At 40.0% G+C, this 16,552-nt stretch overlaps 1 protein-coding gene, 1 long non-coding RNA gene and 1 pseudogene across 4 annotated transcripts in view; 1 reads left to right on the forward strand and 2 right to left on the reverse strand.

Annotated features, from left to right (window-relative positions):
• Positions 1-1,728, reverse strand: part of NRIP3 (nuclear receptor interacting protein 3) — a 32,429-nt gene extending 30,701 nt beyond the window's left edge. Inside the window, exons 1-2 of one of the 2 annotated variants that reach the window (XM_051966085.1) lie at positions 1,629-1,728; positions 811-971 (exon numbers count right to left, since the gene is read on the reverse strand). In XM_051966085.1, the coding sequence (XP_051822045.1) occupies positions 811-971; positions 1,629-1,728 (261 nt within the window). Of the gene's footprint in view, positions 1-810; positions 1,534-1,628 lie in introns of both variants that reach the window. The other variant, XM_051966086.1, reaches the window with a different exon arrangement.
• LOC127541035 (uncharacterized) overlaps positions 1-16,552 on the forward strand; it is a 116,607-nt gene that overhangs the window by 76,480 nt on the left and 23,575 nt on the right. The gene's annotated exons all lie outside the window — the stretch shown is intronic.
• LOC127541031 (serum amyloid A protein-like) lies at positions 8,110-12,393 on the reverse strand (annotated as a pseudogene).

Below are 16,552 nucleotides of genomic sequence, written 5' to 3' on the forward strand. Positions count from 1 at the left end.
CCTAGTCTTAGCCCAGCTGGGCCAGCAGATGAGAGCGCCAAGCTTTCCTCCATTGTTATGTTAATCTGCCTGATTCTGATTAGAAATTATTAAAAAGAATAAAGTGGAAGTGGGGGAAAGGCATATGGCTGCAAGAGCCGGGTGGTGGTGAAGAGGGAAGGAAAGTGAGGAGGCTCTGGGAGGTCAGATTTGTTTTTCTCTGAGGGGAAAAAAAAATAGAGATTCAAAGAGAGGAGATTGAAGAGAGAGAAATAAATGGAAAAGCAATGGCACATCAGGGATGCTGGGAGAGGGGGCAGAGGGACAGGAGCAGGAGGACCAGGCAGAAGCCACTGGTGACAAGGTGACATCGGCAGATAGTGCTAAAAAGAGTGAGTGAAAGACAGAGGAAGCAAACAGTGGCAGAGGTGGCAACAGCCCTGACAGCTTGAGAGGGAGTGAAAAGACAGCAAGAGTGAGGGAGAAGAGTGAAGGATGTGATGGCAAAAAAGGATTTATGGGGACGGAAACAGGGTGACAGTGACACGCAGAGAGACGAGGTTATCCCGGCTGGCAAGGATGATCTCCAGCGTTAGTGGGGATGGCGACAAGAGATGAACGTGTCAGTGTCAGTCAGAAAGCTCCCCCCTAACGGCCATGGTGCCAGAGACAGGCAAGAGTCACCACGAGAGATGGTGACAGAGAGAATATGTTCTGTGGCAGCAGGGACAGCCGGTGTGGCCGACGGGACAGTGACGAGAGGCAGCGGGGAGGGCCAGCCAGCGGGGCGGCCACAGGGTCCGAGCGTGGCCCCGGGGCTGGGGCACTCACCGTGTCCTTGGAGGAGCCCAGCTTCTTGAGGCCGTCCAGGGGCAGCAGGTCGGCCGAGTCCTTGTGGATGAACTGCACAGCCTGCTTCATCCGGCGCTGCTGCCGCAGGGACGCAGCCTCCCGCATGTCGGCCTCCTTGCGGCCCCCCTCCGTCAGAAGCCCTGAGTAAAACATCCCGGCTCAGCCCCGGCCCGGCCCGCTTCGGGATGCCTGCGCTCCGGTCCGGCCTCGGCGCCCGCCTCTCGCGGGCTCCGGCTCCGGCTCCACACTTTATAGCCGCGGCTTCGTGACGTAAGTGGGAAGGGGGGGCATCTTGACTTCGTCCTTAAGCCACCTCCCTCTCACACTCCTTTGAGGGGGCTGGCAATGAAGGGGCAGAAAGAGAGAAGGGGGAAAGGAAGACAGAGGAGGGGCCAGGGCAAGGGATAGAAGGGAAGGAAGAGGATGTGAAGGAGAGGAGGGGAGAGGGGAGGGGTAGGAAAGCAGAGAAAATGGAAAGAGAGGGAAGAGGGAGAGATGGAGAGAGAAGGAAAGCAGAGGAGGCGAGGGGAAGGCAGGCGGGGGTTTGGGGGGAGAGGTTGCAAAGGAAGGGAGGCGGCAGGAAGGAGAGGTGAGAAGATGATAGAAAGGAGATAAGAAGGGGAGAGTAGGTGGGTGGAGCGAGAAGATCCCAGCCATTCCTGCATTTGGAGTTCTGCCTCAGGACCTGGCGAGTACCTGGGTCTGCAACCGAAGACAGTGGGCGTGGGGGAGCTTCTCATCAAAGGGGGAATGAGGATGCCTTCTCCCCTCCCTCCCAGACACGAGCCCCATCTTACCTTTCCATGCAGTCGCAGACCCCGGGATCACCGCTACTCTGTCTGCTCCTTGGAACTCAGAACCCACACAGCCTCCAGCCTCCACACACATCCATGGCATGGCACCACGCCCCCCCACCCCCCACCCCCCGACCCAGAGCCCTCCTAGTTCGGGATGCTGACACCCACTGAAGTTTGAAGACAAAATTTTCTCCAATTTGAGGTCTGTCCCCACCCACTACACCATGTGACTGAATGAGGATGGGGGAAGGGGGAGGGGGGAAGAAAAATGTCCCGAAGGGTCGTTCTGCTGAGCAGCCTCCTTGGTTCCCCAAACCTTGAGGCCAGTGCAGAAGGACGGACCGTGTAGCAGTCAGACACACAATGTGATCCTACTTAGTTTCTCTGGAGACTTGGAGTCGGTGTCCCGGGCTCTGGGGAGGAGAAGAGGCAGGCAGAGACAAAAGCCGGTGACAGTGGAGAGGAGGAGTCGGGACAAAGCCAGACACTGCTAGCCATAGAAAAGATTCACAGGTATTGGCTCATCCACTAGAAATGGATCCTGAAGGTAACCAAGTGGGAAGTAAGGGAAGGGGCAGCTGTCCGCCCCATTGCTTCCCTAGAGATCTAGGGAGATCTAGAAATCTAGACCTAGATCTAGAGACCTAGAGATCCGTAGAGCTGCAAGAATTAACTAGAGCTCTTTCCTTTTTGTGGAGAATTATCATCAAAGGCAAAGTCAACCTCATCTGAAATAAGACTTGCTAGTATTTCTATAGCATTGCATAGCACTTTAAGGTTCACTTTGCATTTGTTAGGGCATTTGGCATATATCACCAGGGCAGAATATATTGTGTGTGGATGTATGCTCCTAAATATGTGGGAGCTTATACATGCAGGAAGAAGTCAGGGACACACACACACACACACACACACACACACACACACACACAAACACACTCACACTCACACTCAAAAATCACAAGACATATACTCTTCTGAATCTCCAGAGAAAGAAAATCTTGATTCTCTCTCCTGATCACTCCTACCTCAAATCACTTCCCCCACTTTAGATCTTATTTCCTCACCTCTACAATGTGAAAAGTATTACAATTCTACAGCCTTACACACCTTTCCAAACATTATCACCTATAGTTTCCCTAGGGCACCGACAACACTGTACCTGAACTGCTTTGTCCTCTTCCAAGAAGTTCTGTCTTTCCTTGTTCCAAACTTTTGTTCCCATTTTGTTCTTGGAATATCCTTAGGTACACTCTGCCCACATTGGAATGCTCAACTCAGGTGTTACTTCTTTATTGGAGGCTTTCTGTCTCTCTCTTTTAACTATTTATTTATTATTGGAGGCTTTCTTGATATCTATAAGCATTGTACTTTGTTTTTTTGACTTTCTAATGCACTTGCTATGTATTACTGTGTATTCCAGCTAAGCCCTTTCTAATGCACTTGCTATAATGGTATATGTTCTGGCTATGACCTTTCTAATGTACTTGTCATGTATTACTATATATTCTAGCTATGCTTTTTCTAATGTACTTGCTATGTATTAGTGTATTTGTGTTTTATTCTGGGTTATGTACACAACAGACAAGTAAGATATATTTGATTCTCATGTTCAGAGGTACTCCTAGCTCCTGATATCCAGAACAAACCCAAATGTGTGTGACAACTTCAGAGTCTTATTATTATTCATCAATAAGCTCATTCACCTGGCTCTTGAGAAAGCTCTTGGACTGAATTTAGAATTTCAGCAAGTCTGGGAGATGATGTTTTCTTTAATTTTAAACATGAAAAAGTGATCCCAGACAATCAAACACAAGAGGCCATAGGCCAGGTGAGAGAGAAGCCAAATTGTTCACCTCCCTTGGGGTCCTCTTGGCAATTATCTTGGTGCTGTGAACAATGGTGGCTCCCTGAAACCTGGCTATCAGAAACCATCCCTTCCGACTGGTCACCTGGACCCCTGCCTGGTAGCTCCCTCCTACTCCATCACCAAGGGAACCAGGAAGAGACAGCCCTTTCTTTGTCACATAGAGGACCTGTTCTTTTGTATTCAGCAAACCAGCTGGGCCAGCCCAACGGTGAGGACTGTGTGATTTAACTTTGGGGGAGAAATATTCACCCTTCCTCCATGTCCCAATAGAAGCAATATTTCTTGAGTAGTGAGATAAAATATAAATATCTCCCAACTCAACTCCCTTTCATAGATTTAATTAATGCAAATACACTAATAAATATCCCTGAAGAATAAAGGTGTCTCTTTAACAACTCAAAACCCTTAAAATGTACAACATTCTACTCTGGCAAGACTGAAATTTGGTTAAATTGAAAGCTGCTTAAAATGAGTGACTTCTCAGTTAGAATTTGGAAATATTTTATTTTAGACTTTGCTGAAATGTGTAGTAATCTGATTGATAGGAAGGAGTGGTACCATAGAAAGAGTATGACCTCTGGAGTCAAAAGACTAATTCCTCTGTAACTCTAAACAAATTCCTTAGTCTTCTTCTGTAAAAATGGGAGGACCAGTCTGGATGGCTTCCAGAGTCTCTCAAAAGCAAATTGGACATTCTGCCCTGATATTTTTGATTTGCAAGTTGTAAATTTTACACATTTATAAGAGTAAGGGAATAAATTTGGTTTATAGGTTCTCAGTATTAACAGTCAATATGGCAGCTAGTAGTATAGTGAACAGACTGTTGGACTGGGAATCAGGAAGACCTGAGTTCAAATGCAGACTCAGATATTTACTAGCTGTGATTCTGAGCAAGTCACTTAACTTGTTTATCAATTTCCTCAACTGTAAATTGGGTTGTAATAATAGCACCTGCTTGGTTTGTGGGTAGAGATCAAATGAGATAATATGTGTTAAGTACTTAGCACAGCGCCTTACACGGAGTCGGCATTTATTAAATATTTGTTCTCTCCTTTCCCCTTTCATTCTCCTCCCCAGGAAAGGGAGAATCTAACCATTAGATGACCTGAAACAAGTGTCCAGAAATAGTAGCTGGCATTTTACATTGTGTCAATGATTCTAGCTCCCTTGATTACTTCCCAAATCCAGAATGGATAGATTAATTTTTTGGAGGAAATACTCTAACACAATTAGCCATGGCATTATTCCTTTCCATTACTCCATATTGTTCACAACCTTGTTTAGGATAGGGAGCGGCTAAGTGTTACAGTGGATAGACCAATGGGTTTGGAATCAGGAATATTTTCATGAATTCAAATCCAGTTTCAATTATAAATTGTGTGATCCTGAACAAGTCATTTAACCCCGTTTGTATCAGTTCCTCATCTTTAAAAATGATCTAGAAAAGGAAATGGCAAATTACTCCAATATTTTTGCTAAGAAAACTCCAAACAGGGTCACAAAGGATCAACATGATTAAAACGACTGATCAATAACAGCTATAAAAATTAATTCAATTAAGTCAAGATGAAGAATGAAAAGTTGCAGTTGAACCTAGCTTCCGAAGAACCTCCCCAACTTTTAAAAGCTAGAGGAAGCAAAAATCCATGAAACAAAACCAAAGTAAACCCCTCCATCTAGTCCATGACTATACAAGGAAATTGTCTGTAGCTGATGGAAACTCCGGTGAGAAGAACCAAAAAAATTTCAAGTCACCATGTTTTCTGGATTAAAAAAAGAAAAGACCTGAATCCAGGAAGATCCCAGCCCTGGATTGTCAGAGAAGTAGCAGAGGACTGGGTCAATTGATGGTAAGCCCTTGTATCATAAGAAGACTGAAATTGGCAGACGCAACTGAAAAATATATGTTTTGGGGTGTCCCAGGAGCCTTCAAACTAACTGTGATTCTGATATCCTTCCCAGACAAAGCGGAGGGCAATAGGCAATTCCTGATAGGTGACTACCCAAGAAGACTGGGATGAGAGGTGTCTGGGTTTGCAGTATCATAGATCCCACTAGAATGCAGATTAACGATCCTAGTTACCACCCTAGGAATTCTAAGAGAGAAAAATTAAATAAAGGCACCCAGGGACCCTCTAAAAGGCTTCAAACAAGGTGATTTCTAATATCTCATCAGGGTCTCTCAGGACCAATGCAGAGTGAAAGCTAACTCGCAAAAGGTAATTGAAAGACAGAGACAAGACAGAGATGGACTCTGCTTAAGTAACCAGAGGAAATGGGGAACCAGAAACTAGGTGTTCTATCCAAAATTGAAGCAAGGCAGTGGCAATGGAATACAGGATGCAAAGGGCACAGTATCTAACCAATCCACCTCATCTTAAAAAGCAAACGGTGGCAGAAGTGATTCCTGGCACAAAATCCCAATTTAGGAATTGTCTACAGGCAAGAGGAAACAAGAAAGAAAACTTCTAACACAATAAATACTCTTAGTTAAGAAAAACCCAACTGATGCTGAGTGAAACAAGAAGAACTAATAATACATTGTACACAGTAACAGCAAGATTAGGTGATGATTAACTATGAAAGAATTGTTTCTTCTCAGTGGTTCAGTGAACCAAGACAGTCCCAATAAACTTTGAATAGAAAATGTCATTTGCATCCAGAAAAAGAACCATAGAGATTGAATGTAAATTAACACATGCTATGTTTACTTTCTTTTCCTGTTGCCTTTTTCTCTCCTCTGGTTTTTCTCTTTTGTTCTGATTTTTCTTTCCCATCATGATTCACAAAGGAATGTGCATTTAAAAAGTTAATACATGTGTATATGCAGAAGAAAATGGAACAACTAATAAACAACAAAAAAAGAAAAACCCAAGATGTGAACCCAGAACACTGAAGCAACTCCCCAAGAAGAACAGGGAGTTAGAAAAAAAGAATGTTTTGGTTGCAAGTACTCCAAGAGTAATAGAAGACAAGAGATAAAAACTAAAATTGGATCTCCTAAAGAACACATTGGCTTATAAGAGAAAAAAAAAAACATGTAGTAGTCTCTCTGAGAGAAAAGAATTGGATAAATAGAACTCAGTGATTCAATAAAACAACCAAGAATATTACAACAACGCTAAAAGAAGGAAAAATTAAGATGCATTGCCTAATATCAAAAACAATTGAACTAAAAACAGGTTAATTAACAAATCATCACACTCCCTAAAAACCATGATCAAACAAAAATTCAAAAATATTTCAAGATATCATAAAGTAAAACTAATCAGATGTATTACAACTAGTGGGCAAAATAAAAAAAAAAAAAAAGAAGAAGAATTGACTGGTCCCCTCCTGAAACAAGAATCAAACTGAGAGTTTCTAGGTCAAAGAAAAAAGGCTGCAAGCAAACAAACAGAATGAAATAGCTCAAATCCCAAGATACTTCACTAGGATGATCACTCAGGTGGGATACTTCATATAAGACTAATCAGAACTACAGAAAAGAAAAGAATATCATGAAATACAATATAGATAATTCTCACTTTACATAAATTCTATTATGCAAATTTACTAATCTGTAGAAGTATTAAAAGGGCAGATATTGGATACCACAAACTGAGCATAAGGCTGTAGTTATGTGACATGGAGAAACATAGGGTGAAAGTAGCTAGCCAGTAGCTAAGTGGGTAAGAATTGAAACTAAGAGTTGGGAAGACTAGAGGTCAAATGTGATCATAGCATTCCCTAGCTATGTTACTCTTAGCAAGTAAGTCACTTAACCCGTCTGCCTGAATTTCCTCATCTGTAAAATGGGGATAATAATAATGATAATAACACTTACTTTCCAGGGATGTGAGGATAAAATTTAATAAAGTTTCTAAAGTGCCTGGCAAACCTTAAATCATCATATAAATTCTAGTTGTTATTATTGTTGTTGTTGTTCAAAGTATTAAGATGAATAGGCCATCACTATTTGGTCAACATTTTAAAATAATTGATAATGGTACAAATACTGAGGGACAAACCCAAAGATGCTAGACACTGGAGAATGGATAATCAGAGGTAGATTCCAGTGGTTCTTTATACAAGTAAATGCCCCCAAAGGAGCAAAGAGAAAGAATACTGAGGGTAATAGTCAATAATCAATAAGGTTAGATATTAGCATTGGCCATTGGAGAAAGGAAGGTAGATATTGGGAATAGCTGAGTATGAGAAATGTAGAATCCAAGCAATCAGTAGCAAAGAAGAACAGGTTACTGGGGGTTATGGAATTATTACATAGAAGAAAAATATCAAGTGGAATAGCAATGGAGTGTTAACTGGAAGTCTATTCTGAGACCATATTTTTTCCCAAATTTTATTTTTATTTTTATTATTTTATTTTATATTTATATTATTTTATTTGTTTATGTTATTTTCTATTTATATTATTTTAGGTTTCCTTAGACAAATGCTCTTGGGTGACTAGAACATCAACAAAAATCAGGAACAGAGTGACTCAAAGACCAGGTTCAGACTGACTAGAAAGTATAATGCCCATCTGGGGTTTGACAGGAGCTAGAATCAGGGTCAAAGTGTCATAGATAACAGGCTTACCTTGGGTATAAAGAGAGTCAGGCAGGCTCATTTTGGATTAGAAATGCTGTTTATTGAATGTCTACATGGCAGCAGCTACAACTATCTGCACCCAGGAGGCTCTTGACTCCAAGTGGATCTCACAAAAATATGAGGAAGAAACAAGAGGGAGAAAGCAGCTCAGTATTTGGGATCCAGGCCTGCTGGTCTGAAGTGATTGGGATCTTTGCCACTTCGGCCCCATCTGTTGGCTTCCTGGTCTTTCATGGAATCTTCCACATTTCTGTCGAAGCTGCCTCCCTGTAAGAATTCTCAACCATCACTGAAAGATAAGGAGTTTAAAGAAATCAGTGGTTTGGCTCTAGATCTGCCCATCTGGGTCTCCATCTCCCTCATCTCTGATGAGAAAGAGGGTAACACAATAAAAAAAAAAGATAGACACTTGGCTGGTGGTACTGCCGTGTAATCGGGCACCCCAAAGCTGGAGCTCAGGGATTAATTCTGTACTGTGCACAACTCAGCTCCTGCCAGGCAGCCTTTGCCTTCCAGAATCAGCCTAATGGGAATAAGTGGCTTAGAAATCCTCTTCACATGGCTAAGGAGGGAATTGATTTTGCTTGCTTATAAAATTTGTAGTGGGTTTTTCTTGTTTTCTGAGGGGGTGGAGGAAGACAAGGTTAGTGGGAAAGAATTCAAAAATGAAAATAAAATTAAACTGCTTTTTAAAGAAAGAAATAATTTTCACTTAGTCTGTGCTAATGGATGATAATGCTATCTAAATGAACTGATTTACTCAGTACCACACCGAAGTACAAAAAAAGAGTTACTTTACAGAATTAGGAAAAAAAATAACAAAACTCATTTGGAGGAATGGATGATGACAAAGCTCAAGGGAAGTAACAAAAAACAGTGGGAAAGATGGAGGCCTACAAGTTCTAGCTCTGAAACTATGGTACAAAAGAATAATGGTTATAACTCTTTCATACTGCTTTTTTTTTTTTTAAAGAAAAATTGATCAGCAAAACAGATTAAGTACACAAAATATAGATAAGTATAGTAGTTTAATGTTTGGGAAAGCCAAAGACCCTGATAAGTAGAGTTGGATTTCACTATTTAACAAAAACTATTGGAAAAACTCAAAAGCAGATAGGCAGAAATTTGATCTAGATGAACACATACACAGTGACTCCTGAATGGATATAAAACCCAGATATAAAAGTTCAAATAATACACAAATTGAAGGAAGGGGATACTTTTCATAATTATACCTTTCATAATTATGAAAAGGAAAAGTTTTATACAAATCAGTAGAGAAAATAATAAAAGGTAAAAATAGGCTATGTCAATCATAAAGAATTGAGCAATTTTTGCACAAATAAAAGGGATGAAGGTAAATAAAAAGAGAAACAGTTAATTGGGGAGAAAAGTCTTTGTGACAAAAGTCTAATGTCCAAGATAACTGCAATACTCACTGAGTTACATAAGAACAAGTGCCCTTGCTCAACAGATAAATGGTCCAAAACTATGAATGGAAAGTTCTCAAAAGAAAAAAGAAAACAGTAGTCATATAAAAAAATTCCAAATCATTAATAGTAAACGAAATATACATTAAAATAATTTTAAGACTCCACCTCATCTATATCATACTAGAAAAGATAACCAGAAAGGAAAATGATGATTCTGGGCTGGGCCATAGAAGGCAGGCAGACTAGTTTTCTGTAGATGGAGCTGTGAATTGGTACAGCCATTTTGGAAAACTACTTGGGTCTATACTCAATGAATGGGTATAGACAGAAAATGAATAAACCAGGAAAATCATTTATTCAATGGATATTACATTGTAAAGAGAAAGAAATTTGAAAAACGAGGGCCTCATTTCCACTCAGTGAACATAGAAAACTCCAGAAGATCAGTGAGGAAATGTGCTTCTCACATGTTGACAGAAAGCTAATGGGAAGTATAAGATATACACTCTCAACAAAGCAAATATCTGTATTAATTTAGCTTTGACATTATTAATTTGTTATGGAGGAAAGTTTTCGTAATAATATGGTCAGAGAAGAGAGTTTGAAAGAAGACCAGCTGATTTTTATTGCACATGAAAATGTGGAAATAATAGTTCAAAGGATTGTAGATGTATAACCTATATCAGATTGTTTGCTGTCTTGGGAAAAGGGAACTGAGAGAGGGAGGGAGAAAAAATAGGAACACAAAGTCTTACAAAAATGAACGCTAAAAATTACGTTTAGACGTATTTGGAAAAATAAACTACTACTAAAAAAAAGAAAGAAGAGCAGTAAGAAAGAAAAGCATCAGTGAAGCATCTAAGAAAGCACAGAGGGAACAGAAGGAAATTATGGGTAGACACTGACAACCAGGACAGTTTGGGGACTAACATATTGAATAGATAATATGCTTTTACAATTGGCAATAACAGAGATTCACAGTGACAGATAAAGACTTCCATTTTGTTATTCTTTCTATATGGAAATGTTCCTGTGATGGTGTCAGACAAGTTCAGAATAACTACAAATAAAAAATGCTTTAAAAGAAAAAACCAAATCCTCTCCCCAAGCTGCCTCTCGTTTGATGCAAGGTCAATATTGACAGCTCATGAAGCCTTGCTTTTTTTCTCTGCTGTTCAGACAAGACTGAAAGCTACTGCTCAGGACCCTGCTCTGGCCACTGGGAAATAGAAAGAGGAGCAGCCTCAGGAAGTTCAGCTTTTGGAAGCTTCTGGGAGTCCTCAGATAGGCCAAATATGCTCCATTTCAGGACCATTCAAAAATTCATACCTGATCACTTCAGCTATCCAAGCCCCACCAGGTCCTCTCTGGGCAGCATCATAGTTCCCCCGAGCATGGAAGTATTTGTCTGAATTTTTATAGTTGGCTTCCCGCATGTCCTGGTAGGCTCTCCACATGTCCCCAGCACCTAGAGGGGCAGAACAATGGCAGAGGCAGCCTGAATCAGAAGCAGGACTCTGGCAATATGGACCTGGTTCTAGTGGGGAGTGAGACTTCCCTTAGATTCAAGATTTTTGTGAAATGGATGGCATGGGAAAGCATCTCTTCCCACCACTGGTCCCCAGTGGAAATGGCAAATCAAGATGAACCTTATAGCGCTTCACTGGGCTAATAATATCTAAAATATGAAACAAAGGACTCTGAAAACATAATTTCCCCCTGAAAATGTGGTATTTATCTCCTCTTTTATTATTGCTCCATTACTTTCAGAGAAGATCCAAAACATCAAAATCTATCCTGAGTTAAGCAAAAGATTCGTTCTTGTTTCATAACCATGGGGCTCACCAATGCAACTAAAAGATCTTTCTTCCCATCAGGTGGGGGGTGGGGAGACAAGTGGCGAAGGACCAAACCTACCAACCTTGCCTTTGCCATTGCTCAGGTACCAGAGTCTATTTCTGGCTGTGTTTGCTCCCACTTCCCCCTTTTTCTTTGCAAACATCTTCTTAATGTGGATAAGATAATCTCCCTTCTCTCATCATTTCCTGCTCATGCAAAGCAACTCTATCAAAGGTGACATGCTCTTCTAGAGCCCTTACCTAGGCGAGCCTGATCGAGGAAATCCACAGTGCTTTGAAACCAATTCTGGCTGTTGACACCCAGGACCAGGGAGAAGAGAAAGAGACTTGGGACAAGCTTCATTGCTCCTGTCAGGCTGGAAGAAGGAAGCAGATGGATGTTCAGGGAGACCTGCCAGTGCTCATAAATCTCTTTTATTTGGTGGGTTTTTTCATATTCCTTTCTCCACATTTGTGAAGTCCTTTCTTTTCTGAAGGAAGTGTTTAACATCTCCAAAGTTATTTGGACTGACAGCAATCCCTCCATTCTAACCGGGTTCAATCAGCTTTAAGGAAAACCCCAAAGCCATGTAGAGAGGGCACCACTCAGCTTTTGGGGACTTTCCTCCCAATTTTGCCATTCTCCTGCAGAGGTCAGGTAGTCAACAGGCAGCTCTCAGGAGGTGATCTATCAATCGATTCAATTCAATTCAAAAAACTATTTGACAGTGTGCTTGTTAGATGCCAGGTTCATCCTTATTCCTTGGAGATTAAAAAATGCACAAAAAGGAAGCCATCCCTGCTCTCAAGGTGATCAATCACCTTCTACAGGTACATGAACAGTTTTGTTTAGTCCTAAAGCCACAGAAAAGAAATAAAAGACAAAGAACCTGCCCACAAGGACCTAGATATGAGAAAGGGAGGAGAAAGAAGGGCAGAGTCTCAAAGAAACAGAAGCTCACCTGAGGCTCCTTCTCCTTTCTCAATCTTGGTGGGGAGACTTAGCTCTGAGGCCTGCTGGGCACTGGACAGAGACCGATAGTTATAGAAATCTTTCACCATAGGGAGTGACTCTGTTGGCCAATTGTGGCCAGGGTAAGTTGGGGAATTCCCCCTAAAATTTTTTTCCTAGAAATAAGTACCAAAACCAAAAATCTATCATTTTCCCAGATTGCAAAATCTTTAATTTGCATATTTTGGGTGATTTTCCTGTTTGCACAATTTCTTCCTTGTTCAGTGCCAAGAAAAGAAAAATAGAGCAAATGAATGACATAATACATCAAACCAGACAATCACAGACACATAATGTCATGGATGCATTCCAGTCTCTATGATTTATTATATCCAACCTAGAGGATAGATAGATAGATAGATAAATGTGAATAATTTTGGTTTTTTTAATTGCTACTTTTATGGGGGTTTTTTGTTTTGTTTTGTTGTTGAGGCAATTTGGGATTAAGTGACATGCCCAGGGTCACACAGTTAGGACGTGTCAAGTGTCTAAGATCAGATTTGAAATCAGGTCTTCCTACCTTCAGGACTGGTGCTCTATCCACTGCATCATCTAGCTGCTCCTATGTTTTTTTTAAAAAGCACTTAATACAGATCTTCTTATTTGAGCTTCACAAAAACTTCATGAGATACGTTTTATTTCCATTTTCTAGATAAAGGAACTCAGGTCTGGAGTGGTCAAACCCAGAGAAAATTATAAGGTTTAGACAAAGCTCAACTGAATTAAACTTTATTCATTTTCTAATTTTCATTTGTGCCTGAAACTTGGCTTCTGCTATTTCTTTTGCATACAAAGCTTCCTCCTCTCTACCTGTCTTCAAGATGCAGCAGATCTGCTACTTCCTCCATGAGACCTTCTCTAATTATTCCATTCTAGAAGAGCCTCTCCATACCTAAATCTTCCTAACTTCCTGAGGCAAACAAGAGGACTGAGTATGTGTGTGAGGAGTCTCTCCATATGTAGTTGAAGAGACAAACATACATTTCTACCTTTTTTGCATTTAAACCATCTCAGTCCTGGTTAACCAATTCTGTGTGACTCTGTGTGGGAGAAGGGAAAGAAAGGTCCACAGAGATCCAAGAAAATTTTAACTTATTATCAGTAAACATTTACCCAAGGTTGTGTAAAAATTTCTTGGCTGAAAAGGGGTCACAAGTGGAAAAAGTTCAAGAAGACCTGTCTATAGAACCCACTATCTTTCCTTTGATGAATATCTGCACAGCATTTACCCCACCCCAATATTCTACTATCTTATTTGAACTTTCAAAACCATCCCAACTCTCACTTCTTTCAATATTCCAGGATGTAGCTCAACAAATTCATGTGATTTAAATGCATCAAGAGTCCATAGACACTCTTTCAGTATCCCATGTATTATATATTAATTGGGCACCATTTCCATAGTAACCATGTATTTTATGTCCTTTCTGGAACAAAGAACATCATTCTCAACAAAAAATACAATGAAAAATTATTTAAATATCTCTTTTTTCTCTCTGCTCTCAGTTATCATTTCTGTTTTTCATATCTACCTCAATCCCTTGTCACATCCTTTCTTTGATTTTGTTTTTCTCAGAAGATTTTTCTCAAAAGAAAGACTTTTTCTGGATAGATTGCATAACGTCATGGAAACACCATAGTAAAGTGAGCCCTTGGGCTACTTTAGAATCCTGCAAGACCCCTACTTGTCCTGTGTGATGAATAAATCCCTTAGCTGAAATTCCAGGATGACCAACAACTTTTTCTAGTAATGCTCATTACTTAATCTGGTACACATCTTATATTTATTGTAATATAAGATGTTCAACAAAGTCAGGTGATTTAAATGCATCAAGAGTCCACAGGCACTCTTTCAGTATCCCCTTATATATTAACTGGGGACCATTTCTATAGTAACCATGTATTTTATGCCCTTTCCAGTCCAAAGATCATTATTCTCAAAAGAAAAAACAATGAAAAAGTATTTAAATACCTCTTTTTTCCTCTCTGCTCTCAGTTGTTATTTCTGTTTTTCATACATACCTCAATCCATTGTCATATCCTTTCTTTGATTTTGTTTTTCTTAGATTTTTCTAAAAAGAAAAATTTTTTTCTGGATAGATTGGATAATATTATGGAAATACCATAGTAAAGTGAGCCCTTGTGCTACTTTAGAATCCTGCAAGATCACTACTTGTCCTGTGTCATGAATAAATCCTTTAGTTTGTCATTCCAGGTTGACCCAACAACTTTTTCCAATAATGCTCATTATCTAATCTGGGATACATCTTATATTTATTGTAATATAAGATGTACACCAGAATAGGTAACAACCCTTGTCCCTTACGTAACCTTTTTAACTTAACTCATGGGGTTGGAAGTTTATTTTATTTTTTTTTTAAATTCAAGTTCAAAGTGAATATGTAAAATTTTTAGTTAAAAAAAAAGCTCTCTGAGAGCAACTAAATTTGCTAGGATCACTCATTTCTGAAAGGGCTTGTCCAAGACTGTTGGCTAACCTTTGGCCCTGCTAGCAAAAGGTAAATAAGCAAACATTTAATTACTTCCAGTAAGACATGAAACTAAAGATTTATTGTGTCACTATTCCAGCTCTTGCCAAGGCTGGAGTTAGGATATATTGGCCCAGATGGTGAATAGAGAAAGCCCTAACAATTCCATTTCAGGAAAGGGTAAAAGTCCAAAAAAGGTCAGCAGATCTCAATAATGGGCACCCAAGAAATAGAACATGGTGAATAAAAGACTGAAATCGGGACTTCATCTCTTGACATATCATTATCAGATGGAAAAATGCAAATGACAGACCAATATTATTGATAATAACAATGTTGATGCACAAATTGATTCACTGTCAGAATTAATAACCTATTCAAAAATTACCCATTAAGGTAAATAATGTTTATACTCATAGAATAATATCAGTTTAATATTGAGTGAGAAAGTAATACAAATTATACTAATCAGAAACACCAATCATGATTTTTTTTTCTGTTTGCTTCCCTTGACCTGAAATAAATCTATTACTTCCCTGAGCCTAGTGAATCAGACCTTTGAAACAGATACTGGCAACAAAAATCTAGGCTGTCTCAAATAATGAAATTTATAGCTTATGTCCATTGAGGCAATAAGCCAGAGAAGTGAAAATGTACCTGGTACTGACAAAAACAAAAACAAAAGCCCTTTCATTAAAATATAGTATTTGATTGTGGTTTTTAGAAAATAAAATGATGTCGAAATGTAAAGAGAGTTAGCCAATATAATCAAACTGACCTTTTTGAAACTGATGCTCATCACCATTGAAATGCAAGTTTCAGGAGAACATCCTGTGAGTGGTGTCTAAGTCATGCAGAAAGAAGGTAGAGTGACCTAGATGGACCCCAAAGGGCCAGGATTGGAAGATTAAAGGCAGTGGCAGATCATAGACTTGAAAGTGATAAGGGAATCCAGAGAGCATGTGAAGCATTTTGAAGCTTTTCCACAAGTGGGAGAAATAAGAGCCAGCATTAGGGAATAAGGCCTTTATTAAGAGGTATGGCCAAGCTCAGGAGCCAGGGAAGGCTTCCTTCCTTCCAGCGCTGTCTGAACTGATTGCACCATTTTCCAGTTCGTGCTCGAAATTAGAGCTGACACATACCTCTTCCTCTCCCAGTCCCTCTACACTAGAGTTTCTATTGACCACATCCCCTTTGGGAACTCAATGGTGCTACTGGACTCTGGAGCCCATTATTAATTTTCCGTTAATAACCACAACCAGGAGTAATCACAGAAAGCCATATGGAAGAAAGACTATCTTATCTGGGTCTCCAAGGATGTTCTAGACAGGGAGGAGGGAATTATCAGAGATATGACAAGAGGAAAGGTCCAGGGACTGGAATATGCACATTGCATTATGAGGGATGGTGAACACATCCTGTGGCTTGGGGAGCACATTCAGATAACCTAAAAAATGGGAAATCAAGTTGTGGGTGTAGGTTTACTTATGGGCTCAGACTATGGAGTCTGAATCCTTATCAAAAATGATTCACATTTTTTATATTTTTAAATAGAGATTTTAAATTTTAATTAGAGACTTTTAAATAGTGACTTTTAGTCATGGAACTTTTCTTCTCATGAAGAACTAGACAAAGCCTATCTCCCTCCCCCCAAGAGATTAAAAATGGACCACAATCACTTCAATTAAA

Source organism: Antechinus flavipes, chromosome 6, assembly GCF_016432865.1.
Source record: "Antechinus flavipes isolate AdamAnt ecotype Samford, QLD, Australia chromosome 6, AdamAnt_v2, whole genome shotgun sequence".
Classification (NCBI taxonomy): Eukaryota; Metazoa; Chordata; class Mammalia; order Dasyuromorphia; family Dasyuridae; genus Antechinus; species Antechinus flavipes.